This window comes from Macrotis lagotis, chromosome 3, assembly GCF_037893015.1.
Source record: "Macrotis lagotis isolate mMagLag1 chromosome 3, bilby.v1.9.chrom.fasta, whole genome shotgun sequence".
NCBI lineage: Eukaryota > Metazoa > Chordata > Mammalia > Peramelemorphia > Peramelidae > Macrotis > Macrotis lagotis.
Genome location: NC_133660.1, coordinates 124,232,331 through 124,251,196, shown reverse-complemented (window position 1 = coordinate 124,251,196; position 18,866 = coordinate 124,232,331). Strand labels below are relative to the sequence as shown.

General features: G+C 34.6%; 2 protein-coding genes across 11 annotated transcripts in view; both read right to left on the bottom strand.

The window, feature by feature from the left end:
- Positions 1–18,866, bottom strand: part of ANAPC10 (anaphase promoting complex subunit 10) — a 694,704-nt gene that overhangs the window by 213,470 nt on the left and 462,368 nt on the right. The window lies entirely within an intron of this gene.
- The window catches only part of OTUD4 (OTU deubiquitinase 4), a 52,983-nt gene continuing 36,590 nt past the window's right edge, over positions 2,474–18,866 (bottom strand). Inside the window, exons 14-21 of the mRNA XM_074229205.1 lie at positions 17,323–17,485; positions 15,953–16,070; positions 14,148–14,203; positions 12,905–12,997; positions 11,607–11,745; positions 9,966–10,229; positions 9,170–9,210; positions 2,474–7,698 (exon numbers count right to left, since the gene is read on the bottom strand). Coding sequence (XP_074085306.1) covers positions 6,478–7,698; positions 9,170–9,210; positions 9,966–10,229; positions 11,607–11,745; positions 12,905–12,997; positions 14,148–14,203; positions 15,953–16,070; positions 17,323–17,485 — 2,095 coding nt within the window. The 3' untranslated portion in view covers positions 2,474–6,477. The remainder of the gene's footprint in view (positions 7,699–9,169; positions 9,211–9,965; positions 10,230–11,606; positions 11,746–12,904; positions 12,998–14,147; positions 14,204–15,952; positions 16,071–17,322; positions 17,486–18,866) is intronic.

The window sequence follows — 18,866 nt, the reverse complement described above, 5'->3', positions numbered from 1 at the left end:
TGCACAGCACTTGCTAAACCTAAGGTAAGACTGTAAATTAACTATTATATTAGTGTATCATAATGACCCTTGAGTAATTTATTTTAATGCAGCCCTAGGATGACAGTCATGATATAGACAATTAAAATTCTCTGCATTATTTATCTCATTAAAACCAGATTCTACTTGCAGATCTTTATCACAGAAAACAAGGTCATATACATGTAGTCATCTCTAGATTTCCAGATTATCTTCCCTCCCTGATGTATGACTGGCAAATTATCTTTTTACATATACCCATATACCACTAATCCTACATAAAGCAACTCTGATAGTCCCATGCTGAGCTTACCTTTCATAAATGATCCCATCATTTCCCAAAATGAAGACATGACTTAATCTTCATTTATTCTCCTAGGTGTTATTGTGGGAAACATGTAGTTCCACACAATGACTTTTTTTCACATTAACTCAGATCACTGTAAAATAGTCCTGGTTAAAAAGAATTTTAGGATTTAGCTAGAAATGATCTACGTAAATAAAAAAGGATTTTGCTTGAAGACAGCCTTTTTTCAAATGAGCAGTACAAAAACCAATCCTGGAGAGAACCAGAAAAGAGTTTTCCGTGAGTTTAAACCCAAGGTTTCCTGGAGGGAAAGGGACTTGAGCTGGAAATAGTGGAAAAAAGGCAGTGGGGAAAGAAAACAGCATCCAAGTTAGCAAGAGCAAAGAAAGATTGTAAGATGCATTCAGAAGACAGTGAACAATGAGAAGGAAAGTTGGCTAAACAGGCAGTCCAAACTGGGGAAGGCAATGAATGCGGGTGAAACAGCACCCTGTACAAGGAGAGTGGAGGCCAAAGCAGTCAATGGGACAGGCAACTGTTTCAAAAAGGGTGACACAAATGAGACATCATAAAAGCAAGAATGGGCAGGATGTGGCAACTGACTGAATGGTAGGCAAAGGAAAAGACTGATAACATGCCAGGTAAAGGTGAATGGACTTATTACTGTCTGACAGAGCTTCCTCCCTTCACTAACCTGGAAGCCATTCATGATACTACATCCATGACCTCTGTATACTTACATTCCCACCTACGCACCAAAAGAAAGATATATCAGTTGAAATAAGTTATTTGAAAAATTCTTTGCCCTTCACTTGAGCGACTCTGTGTCTCAGGCATCAGATGAATGGAAGATTTCCCTTCCTCTAAGTCTATCCTCAATCTGACACCCCGGCTTCATCACTAACATTATTTCAGGTAGCATGATCTCTTCTATTTTATATATAAAGAAACTTGACTGGCCCAGAATGACAAAACCTCAGAGTTTAGAATCAATTTTTGACTCCAAGTTCAAGGCTCCTCCCAGTATTTGGGGTAAATGGTTAAATCCACAGCAATAATATGAGATTTTACATAATGCTGAAAAAATTGAACAGAGCATAACATCCTTATATCTTGAACCTTTCCAAATGTTACTCAGTCATGCAAAGTGGAAGAAAGGCAACCATGTATTGGCTTGATTTCATAAAATTATCTAGACTAGGTCCAAAAAGGTATTTAACCCTGTATATAAAAATTTATTCATATAACAAATCTTTCCATGCTTAGAAATTGAAATCGACTGGTAAAAAGTGAAAGGTCTGAAACTTTTTAGATGAGCTTCAAACACAACTAAAGAAACTTGAAACATTAGACATTTTTGGCTCAAAAATCTTGTGGTTTTACAGTATCTGAACAGCTAAGAAGTCATGACTTCAGAGACTATATAGAAATAGTAAGACTTTGAAGAAAAAAGTGATCATTTAAAACATTTCCTCCAAAGAAAATGTGTCAAGTTCTTTATTATTACACTGATTTATTCTCAATACTCTAAAAGATGCCACTTATCCCTCCTAAATTCTTAGGTTATTCTAATAGATAATTAACTTAATACAGATGATTGTTTAAAATTGACTTTAAACAATATACCCCCCCATTTCTCTAGGTGGTGCTCTTTTACATATAAATCTGTTTTATAGATGCTACATAGCTTAACTTTATGATATAAAGAAACAAAGAATAAAAAAGCTAAGACAGCAGGTAAAAACTGACAATCCTAGAAATGTTGGTGGGACCAAAGCAAATTTGAAGAACCAGGGAAGATAGGGGGACTGGACATAAATTTTTACATGTGAAATGAAGGTGTGGTTACTTTAACAAGCTACTATATTTTAAAATATTTACAAAGGATTATACACAAAAACTCCAATATAAGAAAGTACAGATTCAAGCAAAATAAAATGACGAATCGTTTTTAAGTCCTCACAGTTGAGTAGAGAGCTAAGTAAAATTAAAATCATTTTTCTAATCATACATTTTCTAGCTTCACATACTTTCCTTTAGCCAGTTAATGTAAAACCTTTCCTCCAGGATCAAATTGCTGTTACAATATACTGACATGCTCTACCACACTATCTGCTAAAACTTCTAAATCAAAGTATTTCAAGAAGCTTTTGAGACAAACAAAATTTAATATATGCACAGTTTTATGTACAATGCAGCATCACACCATGTAGGGCATTTACTATTATTTTATACATTCAGATACTTTTGAAACACTTCTTAAGGCTACAAAACAGAACATAGAAAAATAAACAGGAATATATTGAACACTTACAAAAAAGTGATATGATAAAGAATATAAAGTACTATTTTCCTTTCAACACTTCAAAAGATACATGTGTGTATGTATATACACATATATACACACACACACATATATATATACATATATATATATTTCTATACAAGGAACATCACAAAGGATCACATCTTCACATGCTTAAAGTATTATTTTTCAGTGTAAGGCTATTATCTTTTTTTCCATACATATAAGATTTTTTTCTAGTTCTGTAACAATGCAATTTCTATTCCATTCAAGTAAATTCAACCCCAAAGTTGCTGTTGCCCCACAATAAGACATGCACCCACCCCTCATCTAGGATACTCTATAACTGGTGTTTCTGAAAAAATCTATCTTTGGGAAAATGTCCCAATTAGTGAAAAATAAATGGCTGTTGCTACCTGGCAAAATTACTTAATTCACTGAATTGACATGTGGACCATCTATCACTTCAACTTAACCAAAGAGACACACAGTAGTTATTTAGACATAAAATCTAGGGCAAAATACAGTAAACAAAGATAATATAGCGTAGCCAAATGTTTACCTTCAGGCTACACTCTTTATGGACCTTTCTTAGTACCCTAAGAGAAAGTCAGAAAGTTTACTTTATCAAAAACTTGAAGGAGAAACAAAAAAGATGCAGTAATAAATATTGCTAGTTTATGAGATGGCTGATCAAGTTTCTAAGCCAGAAAGGGTTAGAAAAAAACTTTTATTGCACCGTCTGAAACAAGTTAGAAGTTCATAGGAATTTTAATACAACCACCTTAAGTCACAAAAGAAACAACTAATACACTAGTGAGAAAGAGAAAAGGGAGATTCAGTCACATAAGTTCTATCACAGTTGGTGGGGGTCTGGCAAACTCTGCAGTTCTATACAAACCACAAGCTTGGGTCTGTCATACCAGATGAATTAATGTGAATGAGAGGAAGCAGTGCACAGGATTTTTAAGACACCAACAATATGCTGGCTAGAAAAGAACTACAATGAAAAACAGCCAATACTCCCCAGGTCACAAATTTGCTGAGGATATCATAAAGCTCTGTAATACTAAAAGGAATGAGGGTAGGAAAACAAGTCAAACAGACAATGCCTAACTTAATAAAAGCTAGTAGGCAAACTTTGGTCAGTACTTCAATAATTTCACTTTAAGATGAAGACTTCTATAACATGGAGAAGTCCCATAATTTCCAGCTGTTAGTATAAATGAGTCCATTCTCCTATATATACAAAGTTGCTCACAGAAGACCACTGTAATTTTATGCCATCATACATAGAAACTCGTGGGTAACTACAAAACAAAATAAATTGAAGTGAAGGAGGAAGGAAATTATACATTTGTCTCTAATTTGACCTCAGCTTAAGAAAAAAGTCTAAATTTTTAAAAATCCACATCTGTAAGGGATTGTTAAATCATAAAAGTGTTTTTTAAAAGCAGAGGTTTTTTTAATTCCAGTGGATACCAAGCAAAGTACCATCTCCTAAAAAAAAAATCTCTTTTCAACACTGTTTCAATTCTATACCTTAAAAACGGGGTGTGGAAAACAGTTCTGTTTTCTTCAAAAACTACAACTTAGTCTTTTCTCTCACTCCAGTGTTGTAAGGCAGCTAGTGATTGTGTAGAAACGAAAATATTCTTCTATAGCCAATTTTTAAGCATTTCCAGAAAAAGACTGGATGAAAAAACTACCATTTCCTTGCCTCCTGAGATTGGAACTTTTAGCTTCATTTAAACCTAATAATCTAAACATCTATAAATGTGGCTTTCATGAAGATTACTTATAGGCAATTAACAAGCATGGGCTATAAAGGTATAATTTTTCTAGATTTAACTTTTCTTCCATAATTCAACCATATACACACACAATACATTAAAGGAAAAAGACTTTAGTATTACTTTCATCAACTGTTCTAGCTCACAAGCTACTGATGTGATCACCACCAGCTTCTCTAAAGCATTTCTGGGAGCATAAAACAATTAGTCACTATAGATTTTTAGCAAGCACCATCAATAATAAAATGCTATCTTTCAAAGTGCTCTCAAAATTTTAGATAACTGATAAAATTTAATCACTACTCAAATTGGTAGGACCCAAACTTAAGAATTTGGCTAATTAAAATAGCACAGAGGTAAATAACCATTATACAGTACAGTAGAGATTCACTAAGCCCAGCTAGCATCTGAACTTTTCTGAAGGTTACCAGAAAAAAAAACCTATTTCAGGTTACCAAATTCAAATAAATTATACTTGCTGTAAGCATTTTCTAATAAAGAAAGAAAAAGCCACTACACTAATTTTTGGCTAGGCATTACACATGTCATGCAAAGAAAAACCATTCTGTTATTTGCATAGCATGGTCTCAACTCAAGCTTCCTGATCAAAAAGTAGATAATCTCTTCAACATGAAAAAAGAGGGTATGCTTCACATTGGTATATACAGATATAAAATATAAACTACAGTTATTATTTTACAAAGAAACACAGATGAATAATACTGTGTTATTCAGAGTCAAATCTCCAAATGAGGACAGAGTGCAACATGCAAAGGGGATAAATGGGAATACTGGAGGGACTAGTGAAAGGTCAAAATTAAAAAACAAAAAACATTCTCATCACACATTCACAAATGTCATCTAAGGTAACAATGGTTTTAAAATACAAAGTAAAACCCATCTTCTAGCAGCAACCTCTAGAAAAGGACTGAAAGTCACAGTCATCTTTTTTTTATAGAATAGAGTCATAATCGGAACATGCATATGAAGAATGATAAACATAAGCAACAGTGCATGAAGAACCAAAAACAAAACAAAAAAAAATGAAAAAAACCCAGTAGCTCTCCATATAAACTTGTCAAGCTAAAAAAAAATATTCATGTTTACATCTCTTCTCACAAAATATTTAGAATCTGTCAGTGCATTAGTGTTAAAGTGGCATTAAAAAATTTCTGCGGTTCTAACAGGTGCAGAATTATTTTCAAAATGCATAGCATCTACAATTTCGTTCGAGTAGGCACCATGATATTTACACCAGTGCTAAGAATTCTTGGTGGGAACAGCCATATCACTGAATTTCCTTTTTTTTTCCACAAATATCTATCCTTGCCTGCAATCTCAAGATCAACAAATCACTCTAAAATTCAAAAATATACCCTATGAATATTAAAAGAACTATGTACAACATTTCTAAGACACAGGTTAATCGGCTGCCTTATATGAAATATTAAAGAGAAAACATTATTCAAGTTTGACAGATATTGAGATGAAAGGCCTTTGGGTTGGAAGCATATCAAAGACAACAGTGTTGTAGGCTGAGAATTTTTTAGCCCAGTTTATGACTAAGGCATTGCATAATAAAATATACATTTCTATTTGGTGCAATGTTATCTTTTTAGAATCTAAATCACATCAAACACTATATTTCTGTCCTTTCAGTAAACATAAGCATACATTTTCAATACCATATATCACAAACTCAAACTGCATTAAGTAGGAAAAAAACAATACTAAATCTACAATGCTTTATATTAAACTTTTTTTTTATATTTTACACCACTTATTTTCTAGGTTCCTGTGAGGGAAAGGGAAGAAGAAAGTGACACTTCAAATAACTGAAATCACAACAAATTTTCAATGAAGAAAAAAAAAATGTAATGCCAGGAATCATCTGCCCCTAAGTCTCAAGTTGAGGTTACTTGGTTAGGGAGAAAAGCTGTTTCCAACTTCAGGATTGGATGTTTCCCCTCTTAATTAAAAAATAAGATAAGCTGGGAACTTAAGCCACTTTGCAAATGGTTTTAACACTTAATACTCTCCAAAAGTAGCCTATTCTAAGTGTGCTGTCCCCTGTGGCCCTCTCCCATCCCTGATCTTCTCCTATCTCCCCTATATGGTCTCCCTCTAAAGTTACGATACTGATAACCTTCTTCCCTGCTTCTATTAGGCTGCCCTTTCCAAGACTCATCACTTCTTGGGTGCTGATACCCTGCTCTACTAGAAGGGTAGCCCCAGTCATTTTTAAACTTCCTGCCTCCATATGTCTGATTGTAGAATTGTTTGGATCTACCACCCTTCAGAATACTGGACACTTCATTTTCATCCTCAGAACTCTCCTCCCTTGCTCTCTGTACCCTGTCTACCGAACTGGCCACTGGGCTGGCCAAGTGATCAGTGGTCTTGGAATCTTTGACTTTCTCTGCTCTTTCTTTAGGATTGGCTATAGTTCTTTTAATAAGTTCAGGTTCAACAGGTAATGGCAGAGATTCTCTTTCTACATTTAACATCTGAGGCGGAAGATGAACCTTTACTTCTACAGAACCAGTAGCAAAAGCTTTTTCCCCTTTCGGCATCCTTGGTAGTGACTGGTCAGCCTGGCCATCATGCTTACTGGTCACCCCAGCAACAGGGAGGGGAAGTGGTGTTTCACTTCTCACTTCTTGATACTGATCTGCTGCTGAAATGGAACTACATTCTTTAGACAGATCTGGGTTTTCCAGAGAGTGATCCAGTGTCCCCTTTTCATCAGGAGGCAGGACCACATTCTGTCTCATTACTGGATTTTCTATAAACCCCTGAAATGGATACCCATACCATAAATGAGGAAAGAAAGTAGGTGCAATGGGGACTGCTCCTAAAAATGGATTAGGACCAAAGGATGGCTGTGGAAATATGTTCTTGCCACCCATTGACTCATCATAATCAGCATGAAGCAACTGTCCAGGGTTCTCAGATTCAATATCGCCCTGATAAGGCATCTGTTCTTGGCTCTCTGACATCTGAGATGTTGGAATAACCAATGGTGAAGAGAATGTTGGAGACCCAGTCTCAACCTGTGCCCCATGATCATCAGCATGAGCTTCTGTTGGCAGAGAAAAGTGTCCATCTGCCCGTGCACAGTCATTATCACTCTGTGATGAAGAAGCTTCTGGAAACCAAAGGTTGTGAGGATACACAGGAACTTGAACCTTTGGGTACATCCTACAAGCAGCTATGTATGCCTGGTGTAGAGGGTACAGGTAAGAATGTGGGGCCCACATAGGACAGCTGTATGCCTGAAAGAATGAGAAAAGACAAAATTATTTTTAATGGTACTTTTCTTAACAATTCATATCATAAATTGTCTTTGGTTTTTAAGAAGTGAACCTGTGGTTCAAAACAGTTTATATATAATACCATAAAGGAAAATAGGAAACAATTCTCTAAGATTATACTTTGTCTTGTTTCAAATGATCCAATCTACCAGTCCCTGCCTATAACAAGAGAAAATTTCAGTTATGGTATAAGGAGCGGTTACTGAAATTAATAATCCCTAAAAGTCACTAAGGAAAAATTGACAAAGGGAAAATAATTTTAGAAAATAACCATGTTAAATTACTAAGAAAATGGCTTATCTTAGTTATTAGGCTTATGACATAGTAAATATTAATCAAAAAAGACAATCCTCTCTCACATAAAAGAGTATTACTTTCTTCTTTTCTTTTCATTCCCTTCCTTTCAAATGGTCTACATAAGAGCATCATACCCTTACCTGCAGGTGCTCAGTCAAAAGGAATTTAAATTTTGATCACTGAAACCTCATAGGATGTCTTGGATTTTTTGACTAGATTTCTTTTTAAAGGACCATGACTTAAAATCAAATCACTTTGCCTCTCATAAGACAGGCCAACAATAGATCTCAAACTAATCCCCAGTTTGGTCATTGTTTGGTCCCTGATTGGCTCAGAGTAAATGTTTTCTTTTTTGGCCAGAAACCCTAAAGAAGTCTTTCCTTCTCATGACGCTTTAAAAAAGATAAAAGATGCCATTCTTTACCTCATTTCTTTCTTACCTAGACTAATCATTTAATGGTGTCAAACTGAGACCTATTAAAGACTTTAGCTTAAAAAGGCCTAGGTCTCCCATTGCATCCAGGACCATCCAAGTATACTGATCTTTATGTGGTCACAGGACCTAGAAGGTTCAGGAGGGGTAAATAAGGCAGGTGACTTTGCACAGTCCTCCCTTACTTTAATCCAATTTACTTGATTGTCATGTTACCATCTTCCTGATGTTATGGTATTCTTTGAGAATGAAGGACAGGCAAAAATAAGTTTCTAATTACATCTCCCCAATTACACTGATGAAAAATGGGTCAGTCTACATAATTCTATTATATAAATCACCAGAGAGCCCAGAACCCAAAACATCACTTTACTAGCCATACCATGTATCCATCCTACTTAATCTTCCATGCTCAAGTTGTTTCCCCTGACTATAAACACTCTCAAATAAGCCAGGAAAAAAAGAGTGATATTAGACATAAAAAAATACCTTTCCCCAAAATCAAGCAATGAAAACTCAGTATTTAAGAGTAATGGAACTGTTTGTATCAGATAGCTTAACTGATTAACAAACTAAGGAGTTTGATTAAATATGGATAAAGATGTGGATTAAAATTTTTAAACCCTAAGTTGAAAATTAGCTTTAATTTTTCATGCAATTTCTGTTTTAACTAATGGAAAGTTATTGAAAATTTTACATTACCTTCACACCAAGATTGAAGAAAAATCGCAGAATGTTTTTATCTGAAGAAAGAATACAAGTTTAAATCACAAATTTACACATTTAATCAATTTTTCCCTTCCCCTCCTCTGATATAAAATACTGAAACTAAGCCTGCCTTGATAGCTTTTGTAAGGATTCAATATTAGATCTTTTTAACAATTACATAAGCAATCTGCAGTTGTCAATTTTAACTTGACTAGCATAAGAAAATGGGTTCTGTTACTATATGGTAGTGACAGTAAATTGCTAAGTTTCTTTTTAAGTTGTGCCTAATAAAATGAAAGTGATTAAACCAAGACATTGATTAACCTTCCTAATTCTATGTATAGTTCTTTATTTACTTTTTAAGAAGTCTTCCTAAATGGCTAAGATCCTAAATCATACAAAGGTTTATTCATATGTTATATAATGTTAATGTAAATTATCCAACCATTTTCAAATTAGTAAGACATACTAACAGTGTCTTGTAGACAAAAGGCACTTAATGTTTATTGGACTGGATGAAATCTGATTTAAGTCCTCTATTGCAGAGTCTAATAAATCAAATAATTGTCAGGATCATATAAAACATTTTTTTAAAAAAGCTAAAATTAAGAGAATGGAGACATAACACTTTTGTTAATACTCAATTTGTAAAAACAAAATTTGGCAGTATCCCAAAGCAAACCCTTTCCTTGACACTGGTAATTAGATTTCTCAATCCCTTATCCTATTATTCTTCAAATGTGAATCTGTTTTTTGAATAATTCCAAATTACATTGGAAAAACTCCTCACCTTTAGGTAGATCCTCTCCATTGTGGCAGAGCGAAGGAGGTGGAGCAATGGCTTGCTCGCCTTTTTCATTTAAAGGAAACCCTGGGTACAGTGGGTCTTGGTAAAGGCTCAATGTCTGAGGCAAAGGCATCAAAGGTTGATTAACTGCTTGAATTGGCATAGGAACAGGAGTAACAGAGGCAGGTGTTAGCTGAGCTTGTGATACAGAACAATCTGGTCCAGAAGTCTGTGTCACTGAAAAAATGGGAATTTGAGCAGGAATACCTAAAAGGAAAGCAAGAATCAAAGATTATTTCCACTATTATCAAAATTGATGCCAAGAATACATAATCTCAGAACTTCCAAGAGGAAGAACATTAGCAATGGTTAGCCCAGGAGTTCTTAACCTGGGGTCCATATACCCCTTAAAAAGGACTGTAGATAAATTCCAGTTCACTCATGAACTTGGGACTTTTTTATAATTATATTTCAATATAATTGGACTTCTTTGTAATACTTTATATATTCTTTTATGTACATAAAACATTCTAAGAAGGAATCTATAGTCTTCACCAGACTGCCATGACACAACAGGGAACCATGACACAACAAAAGTTGAGAACTCCTAGCTAACTTCTATCTGAAACATGAATGATCTAAAACAGGGTTTTCCAACTTTACTTTTATAAGTTTTTATTGGAATAGACGATATACTTTGATTTGCCATTTTAGTGAGATTTCTGCAGTAGCTAGGCTTCTTTTACACTAAAGCATTTAGTAAACCCAGAGGTGAGATGCATTTTGGACAGCCCTGATCTAAAACATTCCCAAGTGTTAAATAAACTACTTTCCTCTACCACTTCCAATAATGGAGGGCTCACAATCTCAAGAGGTCCACTCAATCTGGCGATAGCTTTAAATGTTAGAAATGCATATCTAAGATTGAGAGCAGATCTATACCTCTGTGAACTTTTCTGCAGTCAAGTAGAATTTTTATCTCTTGGTGAAGAACACTCTTCAAACCAGAAGACAGTGCCTGTATCCCTGTAAGACTTTCCTTCTCCAACTTTTAAAGACTAGTTACTATAGTCAATCATCATGAGTTCTCTCAACAGCCAGTTAATTTCCTCTAGATACATTCTAGCATTATCATTTTCAAAAATGTAAAAACATGATATTGTATAGGGAAAATTTTCTTTTGCAATAAATATCAAGTAAAGCCTGAGGAACAAAAATAGAATTAACAACTAAAATAAAGAAAACACATGGTATTAATGTAATTAATTAAATGACACAACTATGATGACAAAACAGGTTAATAGGAGGAAAAAATGCTGACTTAATTTTCCATTATTGATGAGATTATAGAAAACTTGGTATGTAATTAAACAAGATTCTTTTAAAAAAATTTTCAACTGACATTTATTTTCTTTTTCTTTAACTGCCCTCCATGCATCTCTCAAATTGAGAATAGATACTACAATGAAACATGTAATTCCTCCAATACTCCTACAAAAACCATATAAGTAAAGGAACAGATTCTATCTTTGGTGAAAGTTATTTATGCTTTTCCTTATACTCATTCACAATGCTCAAAGTCTTTATTCATTTCCCAAAAGGATAAGAAATAAACAAATTGAAAATACTGATTTTTCTTCCAACCTGTTGGTCCATAAGTTGTTGGTTCACTTGGCCAGACTGGCACAGTGGCTGGTAAAGAAGGCACTGTGGGAGGCAGATGCACCTCTGAAGGAACCTGAAGGGGAGCTGGATTTGCCAATAACACATGCTCTGCTGGAGTCTTAAAAAAAGAAGGTTAAGAAGGCAATGCAATCATTTTGTAATCATCTGATGTAATATTGCTGAAAAAAATGTTAAGCATACATACACTAAAAGTTCCTTTCCTTTCCCTAAAGTAAAAGATCATAAATGAATTCCTAGAATGTAACAATACAACATTCTTTTAAAAAGGCATCACTAAATATTTACTGTAGTTTCTTTAAGCTAGAGATTTATGTCTCTAGAAGCCTACCAAAAATCCCACAAGCTAGGAAAAAGTCCATAAAACATAGCCAAAACAGTGAACTCATTTTGAATTGAGGTTGGGGTAGAGAGAAGAGGGCAAAAAAAAAAAAAAAAAGTGCCATGTAACTAAAACCAAAGGGAAAAAAATCTCAATTAGAAATTTGAGTCCATCTCTAGGAAAACCCCCAAATTTATTAGTGATTAAATGGTCTTAGTCTTAATTCCCCCTCACCCTTTTATTTATTTGTTTGTTTTTAGGTTTTTTTGCAAGGCAAATGGGGTTAAGTGGCTTGCCCAAGGCCACACAGCTAGGTAATTATTAAGTGTCTGAGGCCGGATTTGAACCCAGGTACTCCTGACTCCAGGGCCTGTGCTTTATCCACTGCGCCACCTAGCTTCCCCCCACCTTTAAACAGAATTCAGGTTTGTTGTGGAAAATAGTAACTAAATCATAAACTTTTCCTCTCAAATTGGGTACAATTCAAGCTGAGTTCCACAATAATTCAATGCAACACTGCATCAGTGAACCATGTAGTTTTGTTTTCCACCATGACAGTGACAACATGTACATGTGGTAACATAGGGAATTTGAAAATTTCCTACTCACATTCAAAGTCTTTGGACACAAAAAATATTTTGGGCGTGATAACTTGTAAACATTATAAAGTCTTATTAATAAACAAGTATATACTTTCATTCTTACTAAATGGGAAGAGGACACAAAAGAACAGCAAATACTAGTAACTGTAGAATGACGCTTTTATAAAGGCTAAGAACATATTCACTTTAAAAAAATAATAAATTATTCTAGAGATAATTATGTTCAAGTCCCTCTCATATAACATATAGGTTCTATGTCTTCCTGGATTGCAGTGCACAGAAGCATGAATCCAGACTTAAAAGAATGCTATGAGAAAAAATCAAAATATGCATACTTGTTCAGCAGGAGATGGACCCTCAATCTTCTTCGATCTTAAAGGTGAAGAAGCTGGTGGACATTTTTCATCATCTTCAGTATTCTTTGGAAACTAAATAGCCAGAGTGATTTTTTAATTTAGAATTCTATGATATATGTTCTAATGTTTTCCAACTCTCTATTGACAAAACCTATCTCAAAACTCCAGAAATATTGCCCCCTCAAAAATATTTAAAGGATATTTAGATTCTATTGTGTTTCATGTGTAAGAAGTTGCTAGATGATGGTACCAGAAAATTTTTATGTCAAAATCACTTGGAAAAACTGTGGTTATAGTTTTATTTCATTCACTGAAATTCTAATCCATATGCTATAGACTATTCTTACAGATCTGAGTTTCTAGCAATTTTTCTTACATAAATCAGAATAGCTTGAAAAACATTCTGCCCCTACTTGACCAAATTTCTAATCTTTTCACATTCTTTTGCTCTTCTACAGCCTCCAGTTAATATTCCTCAACTACATTTCATCTCATTTTCAGATCATTCCTACCCCATTACAGTCTAGCTGCTGCAATAAGTAGCCTCTAACTCAATCAGCCTGGAGTATACATAATGAAAGAAGTGGAGTACAGGAGATAGGCTCTGAGGAACTGGACAACCCTAGACAAGTTCCTTCAACTTCCTCATCCCCAAGACTGTATGTCTTCAAAATCCTTATAGCTCTCAATCTAAGATTTCTGACTTAAAGCAGAGAGCATCTCCAAGGTTGGGGACCCAGAGCCACTATTCCGAGAAAGACCACTGACTGCAGACAAAAGCAAATGAAGAGCTTTAAATCCCAAATAGCAATCCAACAGGAAAAGCAAGGCAGTGGCCGCTGAGTGGCTTCCGTCTCTCCCTGAGATAGCACACTGTGTTACTATTTATGTTGAGTTCATTTTAAAAGAATCATAATTTAGTAAAGTTTTCAGAAGTGACAATATTATCCCTGTTTTCCATTCCATTTGCATCTGAAAATTCTAAACCTAGGGTGCTGAAAATGACGTCTCTATCTGAAACAAATATCAAACTAAGCAAAGATCACTGACAATAGAATTGTTCAACTAGACTTTTAACAATACAAAATTCTCTAAAACAGAAGTATGGCCTTGAATCCAAAGGATTTTTCTCTTTAAGTGAAAGCTTCACTTATATAAAGAATAAGCATTGAAGGCCAAGGGGGGGAAAATGGTATAATAAAATTAAGTTCAACACATTTACCTCTGATGTGCTTGCCTCAAGTTTTTGATCCAAGTGTATCTGCCTGGGGTTTGAATCTGTAACCCACAAGAAAAAGTTTTGAATGGCCTAAAAGTAAAATCTGCAACTCAATGACAAGAATGATAATAGATTAAGACACAGAAGGGAAAGAAATAATTCAATCCGATTTTGGTTCTGAAAAATTACTAGCTTAAGAAATTTAAAGCAAAAGTTACTTTCATTATTTTCAGTCAAGGATTTTCTAGAAACAAGTTCTTTCTTTTGGATTATTCATTTATGTAACAAACCTGCATTTAGCATCTATCCAAAGAACCAGGTAAAGTGATGTGAGGGACACAAGGATAAGATAGCACCTGCCCTCACAGAATGTAAAGTCCAACAAAAGATGAGATGTACAGAAAAAATGACATTACTTGTAGAATGGCAGAAAATGTGGAAAGAGAGAGCGTTCATATGAAGTGGCAGTGCAGAGGGTATGTTAGGTAGCGGAAATAATATAATCAAAAGGTGAGAAGTTTCAAAGTGTATTTGAAAAACAGCAAACTAGTAGGATTTCTAGTACATATTAAAGGAAATACTACGAAGTAAGGTTGAAAAGTTAGACTGGGATAATAACAGCACCTAACTCCCAGAGTTGTAAGGATCAAATGAGACAATAAAAACGAGTGCTTAGGCACAGAAGAGGCTTCATCAAAGCTTAAACTTCCCCCTTAAATACCAAGGAAAGAAATGAGATGTTTGGTGACAAAAGGATCAACCAACAAGCATTTATTAAGTACTTGCTCCACAGAGTACTGGGGAAGGCAACAGAAAAAACCAAGATAAAAATCAAAGTTTATAAAAATATAGATACAAAATAAAGAACAAGAGTTCTAAGAAGTGATCCATTTGAGACCTGACTTGGAGAATATCAGCCAGATAGATGGTAAAGGATTCCAGGCCAAGGTGGCTGCTCTTTGAGGAAAAGTATAGTGAGACATGGGGGAATGGGGTGCATTCTGTGTGAGAAACAGTGGAGGCTGGGCAGCTTGGGGGAGGGAGGGGGGTTGGTTGCAGCTCAGGAGCACTTCTACCTGCTCCAAGGCCTGTGTAAGAGGGATGACAACTACTGGCACTGAGGATGTGAGGAACATTCTTAAGAAATCAGAAAAGAGAATAGTTGGAATCAGGAGAAAGAAACTTTGGTGGGAAAATACATTGACCCTAAGGTAACCTTTACCAGTAGACAAGGACTGTAGGTCTATAGCTTGGGGGAAAAAGTAAAGACTGCATTTACAGATATGGGAACCAATTATATGAAAACCATAGCTGAAAGTATTAGAAAGGATAAGATCAGGGAGAGGAGAAAGGTGTTAAGAGAAGAGAAAAGGGTTAAGAACAAAACCCTGAGTAGTATATGCATTAAAGGGATAAAGAAATGGAATAGTAATGTGATGATGTGAGATATTTGTGTGTGCGTGTGCATGTCCACGTGCATGCTTAGTAAGAAATAAAACAAAAAACTTGTCTAGCTTGTGAATTTAAACCAGGCAATCATCTAATCATTTGTATTTGTTAAGAGTGCTGGGCCTGGAACTAGGAAGACTCAAATTCAAATCTGTAACTTTGGGTTAATCATTTAAACTCTCACTATCATTTGTAAAATGGAGCTAATAGAAGAACCTACCTCCCAGGGTAGTTGTGAGAATCAAATGAAATAATTATTGTCTGGTACATAGCAGGCATTTTATAAGTATGAGCTATTATCATTTTTGTTCTTATTAATCACCACCATCACAACTACTGCTACCACTACTACAACCCACCTTTATCTCTTCGTTCTTCTGCATCGATTCTTCGCCTTCCTTTTCTCTCACTCCCATGGGATTTTCTCTGCATACAAGTATTACTGGCCTGAACAGCTGCCTGCCCAATTGATGAGCTCTTAAAAATGGATAAAACAAAACTTAATTATGTTAAAATTTTAACCAAAGATCCACATGAAGTTTTGGTTTCCAACTTTTCAATCTAGCCATTGATAGTGACTTCATGTCTGTTGTGAACCCACAACAGGTCTCCACAAAACACACATACACAAGAAATAAAACACATCAAGATATCTAAGCCTGTAAGAAAATGAAAGCTGCAGCAGCAAACAGAAAAGCTTCTCCAGTTATATCAAAAATGCTTAATTTGTTAAAAGAAAAAGAACTCTTTATCTAATAAAGAAACTCTAACCCATGGCTATTTCTATACCTTGTTCTCAGAGATGTTCATGAGCTTCCTGAGAATCACTATTCTTGACAATGATTGCTTTATGTTTGGATAGTATTCACTGGATTCAAGAGAACTTTTTCACTGGATCCCCAAATTGGGGGTATTGGGGGAAGAGTACTGAGTACTGATAAACTGCTACAACTACAGAGTATATTTCATTGAGCTGAAACTTCAAAGACAAGCCATACTAATAAACAATGTAAGTATGATTATATATAAAAAATGATAGAATGTAAATGCCCAAATGCCTCTTCAAAGCTGTCCAAAAGTGCTATACTCCTGTAATAGGTATTCCAAAATAAATCTGAAAAACTTTAAAAATGCTTTCAACATCATTCAAGAGTTTCATTGGAGATTACATTTTGTCCTTTGAGGTTGAATTTTTATCTTCTGAAAGATAAAAGTCATTTGTAGAGAAGTCAGAATAAAGTGATCAAGTTGGAATATTAATGAGGCAGGATTAATACAACTGGATCATCTTATAGTGCTAAAATTAGCTGGAAACACTAAAATTCATGATGGTTATCAGCACTGAAAGCTTAGACTTCTCTTGGTTTCAACTGAAGGATGACACTCAAGGGGATATGTAAATTGACTCTTTTTTTAAATCAAGCTTGCACTTCAGGCTCATCTGCCTGAATGTCAAATCTTCCACAGAAAGGCACAAGTGGACTAGAACTCAGGGTGCTTGGGTTCTATCTCAGTTCTTGTCATGTACTAATTCTGAAATCCTAGGTGAAAAGCTATCCTACCTCTCAAAACTGGTCCTCAGCCCCTCATTTTATAAATGAGGTTGTCAGATTAGATAATGACCAAGATCCTTTTCAGTTCTAGTATTCTAGGGTTCTAGGGTTCTACCTTATATGAGGAGAGAAAAACATGAGGTGAGACAACTCTTTCCATTATTTTTTATACGTACAGAGAGAGCTGGAAAAGCCTGTTCATCTCTGTGTTGAATTTCATATAATAAACGTGATTCTTCAAAAGCTTCTCTCTCTCTTCGCTCCTCTGGAGAAAGGCCAAAATGACTCCCATCTCTGCCAATGTGGTCTGAATCCTCAATCCTCTCACGTTCTACTTTTCTGTAGGGGTAATTTTTGTTATTCAAAAACAAGGTAAAACAGACTGAGTCCCCAAAATTACATTGATTATAACTATCCACAGCAAATGTATTAATTACTACCTACTCATATTACTTGTGATTAAATGGGATACTTTCACCAAGAAATGACATATAGATGGTTCTAGGAAAGGCATAAAAGAATATTAGAAAAAAGGAAAAGCAGTATTTTTTTATTTACAATTAAAAAACTAAGGAAAAGAGTATATATTTGTAAATAAAGATAAACATAAAAATAACTTTAAAATCCCTAAAAAAGGGAAAGAAAAATAGATGCTACTATATTACTAGATATACTAGACTATAATATTCTTGATTATTACTATGATTTATCATTCTTGAGAGAAAATTATGAAAATAAGAGCCACATTAATAATTTATGGTCATAAAGAATTTCTCTACTTGGAGAATTAACCAGGTCTTCCTGATTCTAAATACTGCCCTGTCAATACAATATGTAATGTAAAATTGATTTTTACTATGAAATAAAATTTATTCAAAATCCTGAACAGTCATGGTTCCATAACTGAAAACTAAATTCAGGTCCCCAACTTTTGCTTCTGAAATAAAGAGCCATAAGACACATAAAATATATTGGGTCCTTTAAAATTTAACCCAGTCCTTTTAAGGAAAAGTGAAACAATCAACAGTAAAAATTCACAACTACAAAACCTTAATGGCAGCAAAGTGTGATTGAGGTTATAAAAGATCAGTGCCTCTCAAAGTAATCAAATGGTCATTCTATAAATGGTTCCTCAGATGGGAATTAGAAAGGATTTTTATACATCATTGCATTTGAAAGGACAACCCTTTAAAGTAATAGGTAATGAAACTATCGCTATTCTCTATTTTCAGATGAGAAAACAGGCAAAGTTAAGTGACTTTACTTAAGTGCACTTAGCTATAGCATACAGGATATAGTATTTAAATGCATATCTCGTTCTATAACAATCTCCCTGCAAGCTTTCAAACAGAAAACTTGACATCATTACGAATTATTGAAGAACTATAGCTAAAGAGATAGTAAATCAAAGAGAAATCAATTTTATTGTACCAGTGCAAAGAGAAGAATTAAGTACAAACAGCTGCTATGAGATTAAACATAAACCAGTAATGCTATAGAAAAGTTTCTTAAATACACAAAGATCGAATGGAACCATATAAAGTTCCTTCTAACATAAATATTATTGAATGATCACAGTTACAACTGTTTTACATGCTTTTAACTCTAGTTCTTTAAAAAAATTAAGTTTTGTTTTCAGTTTGTTCATGAATTCTTCCCTAATTCATATATCTAACAAGTCATTTTTCCATGTTCCACTAATTTATGATGTCACCCTTTG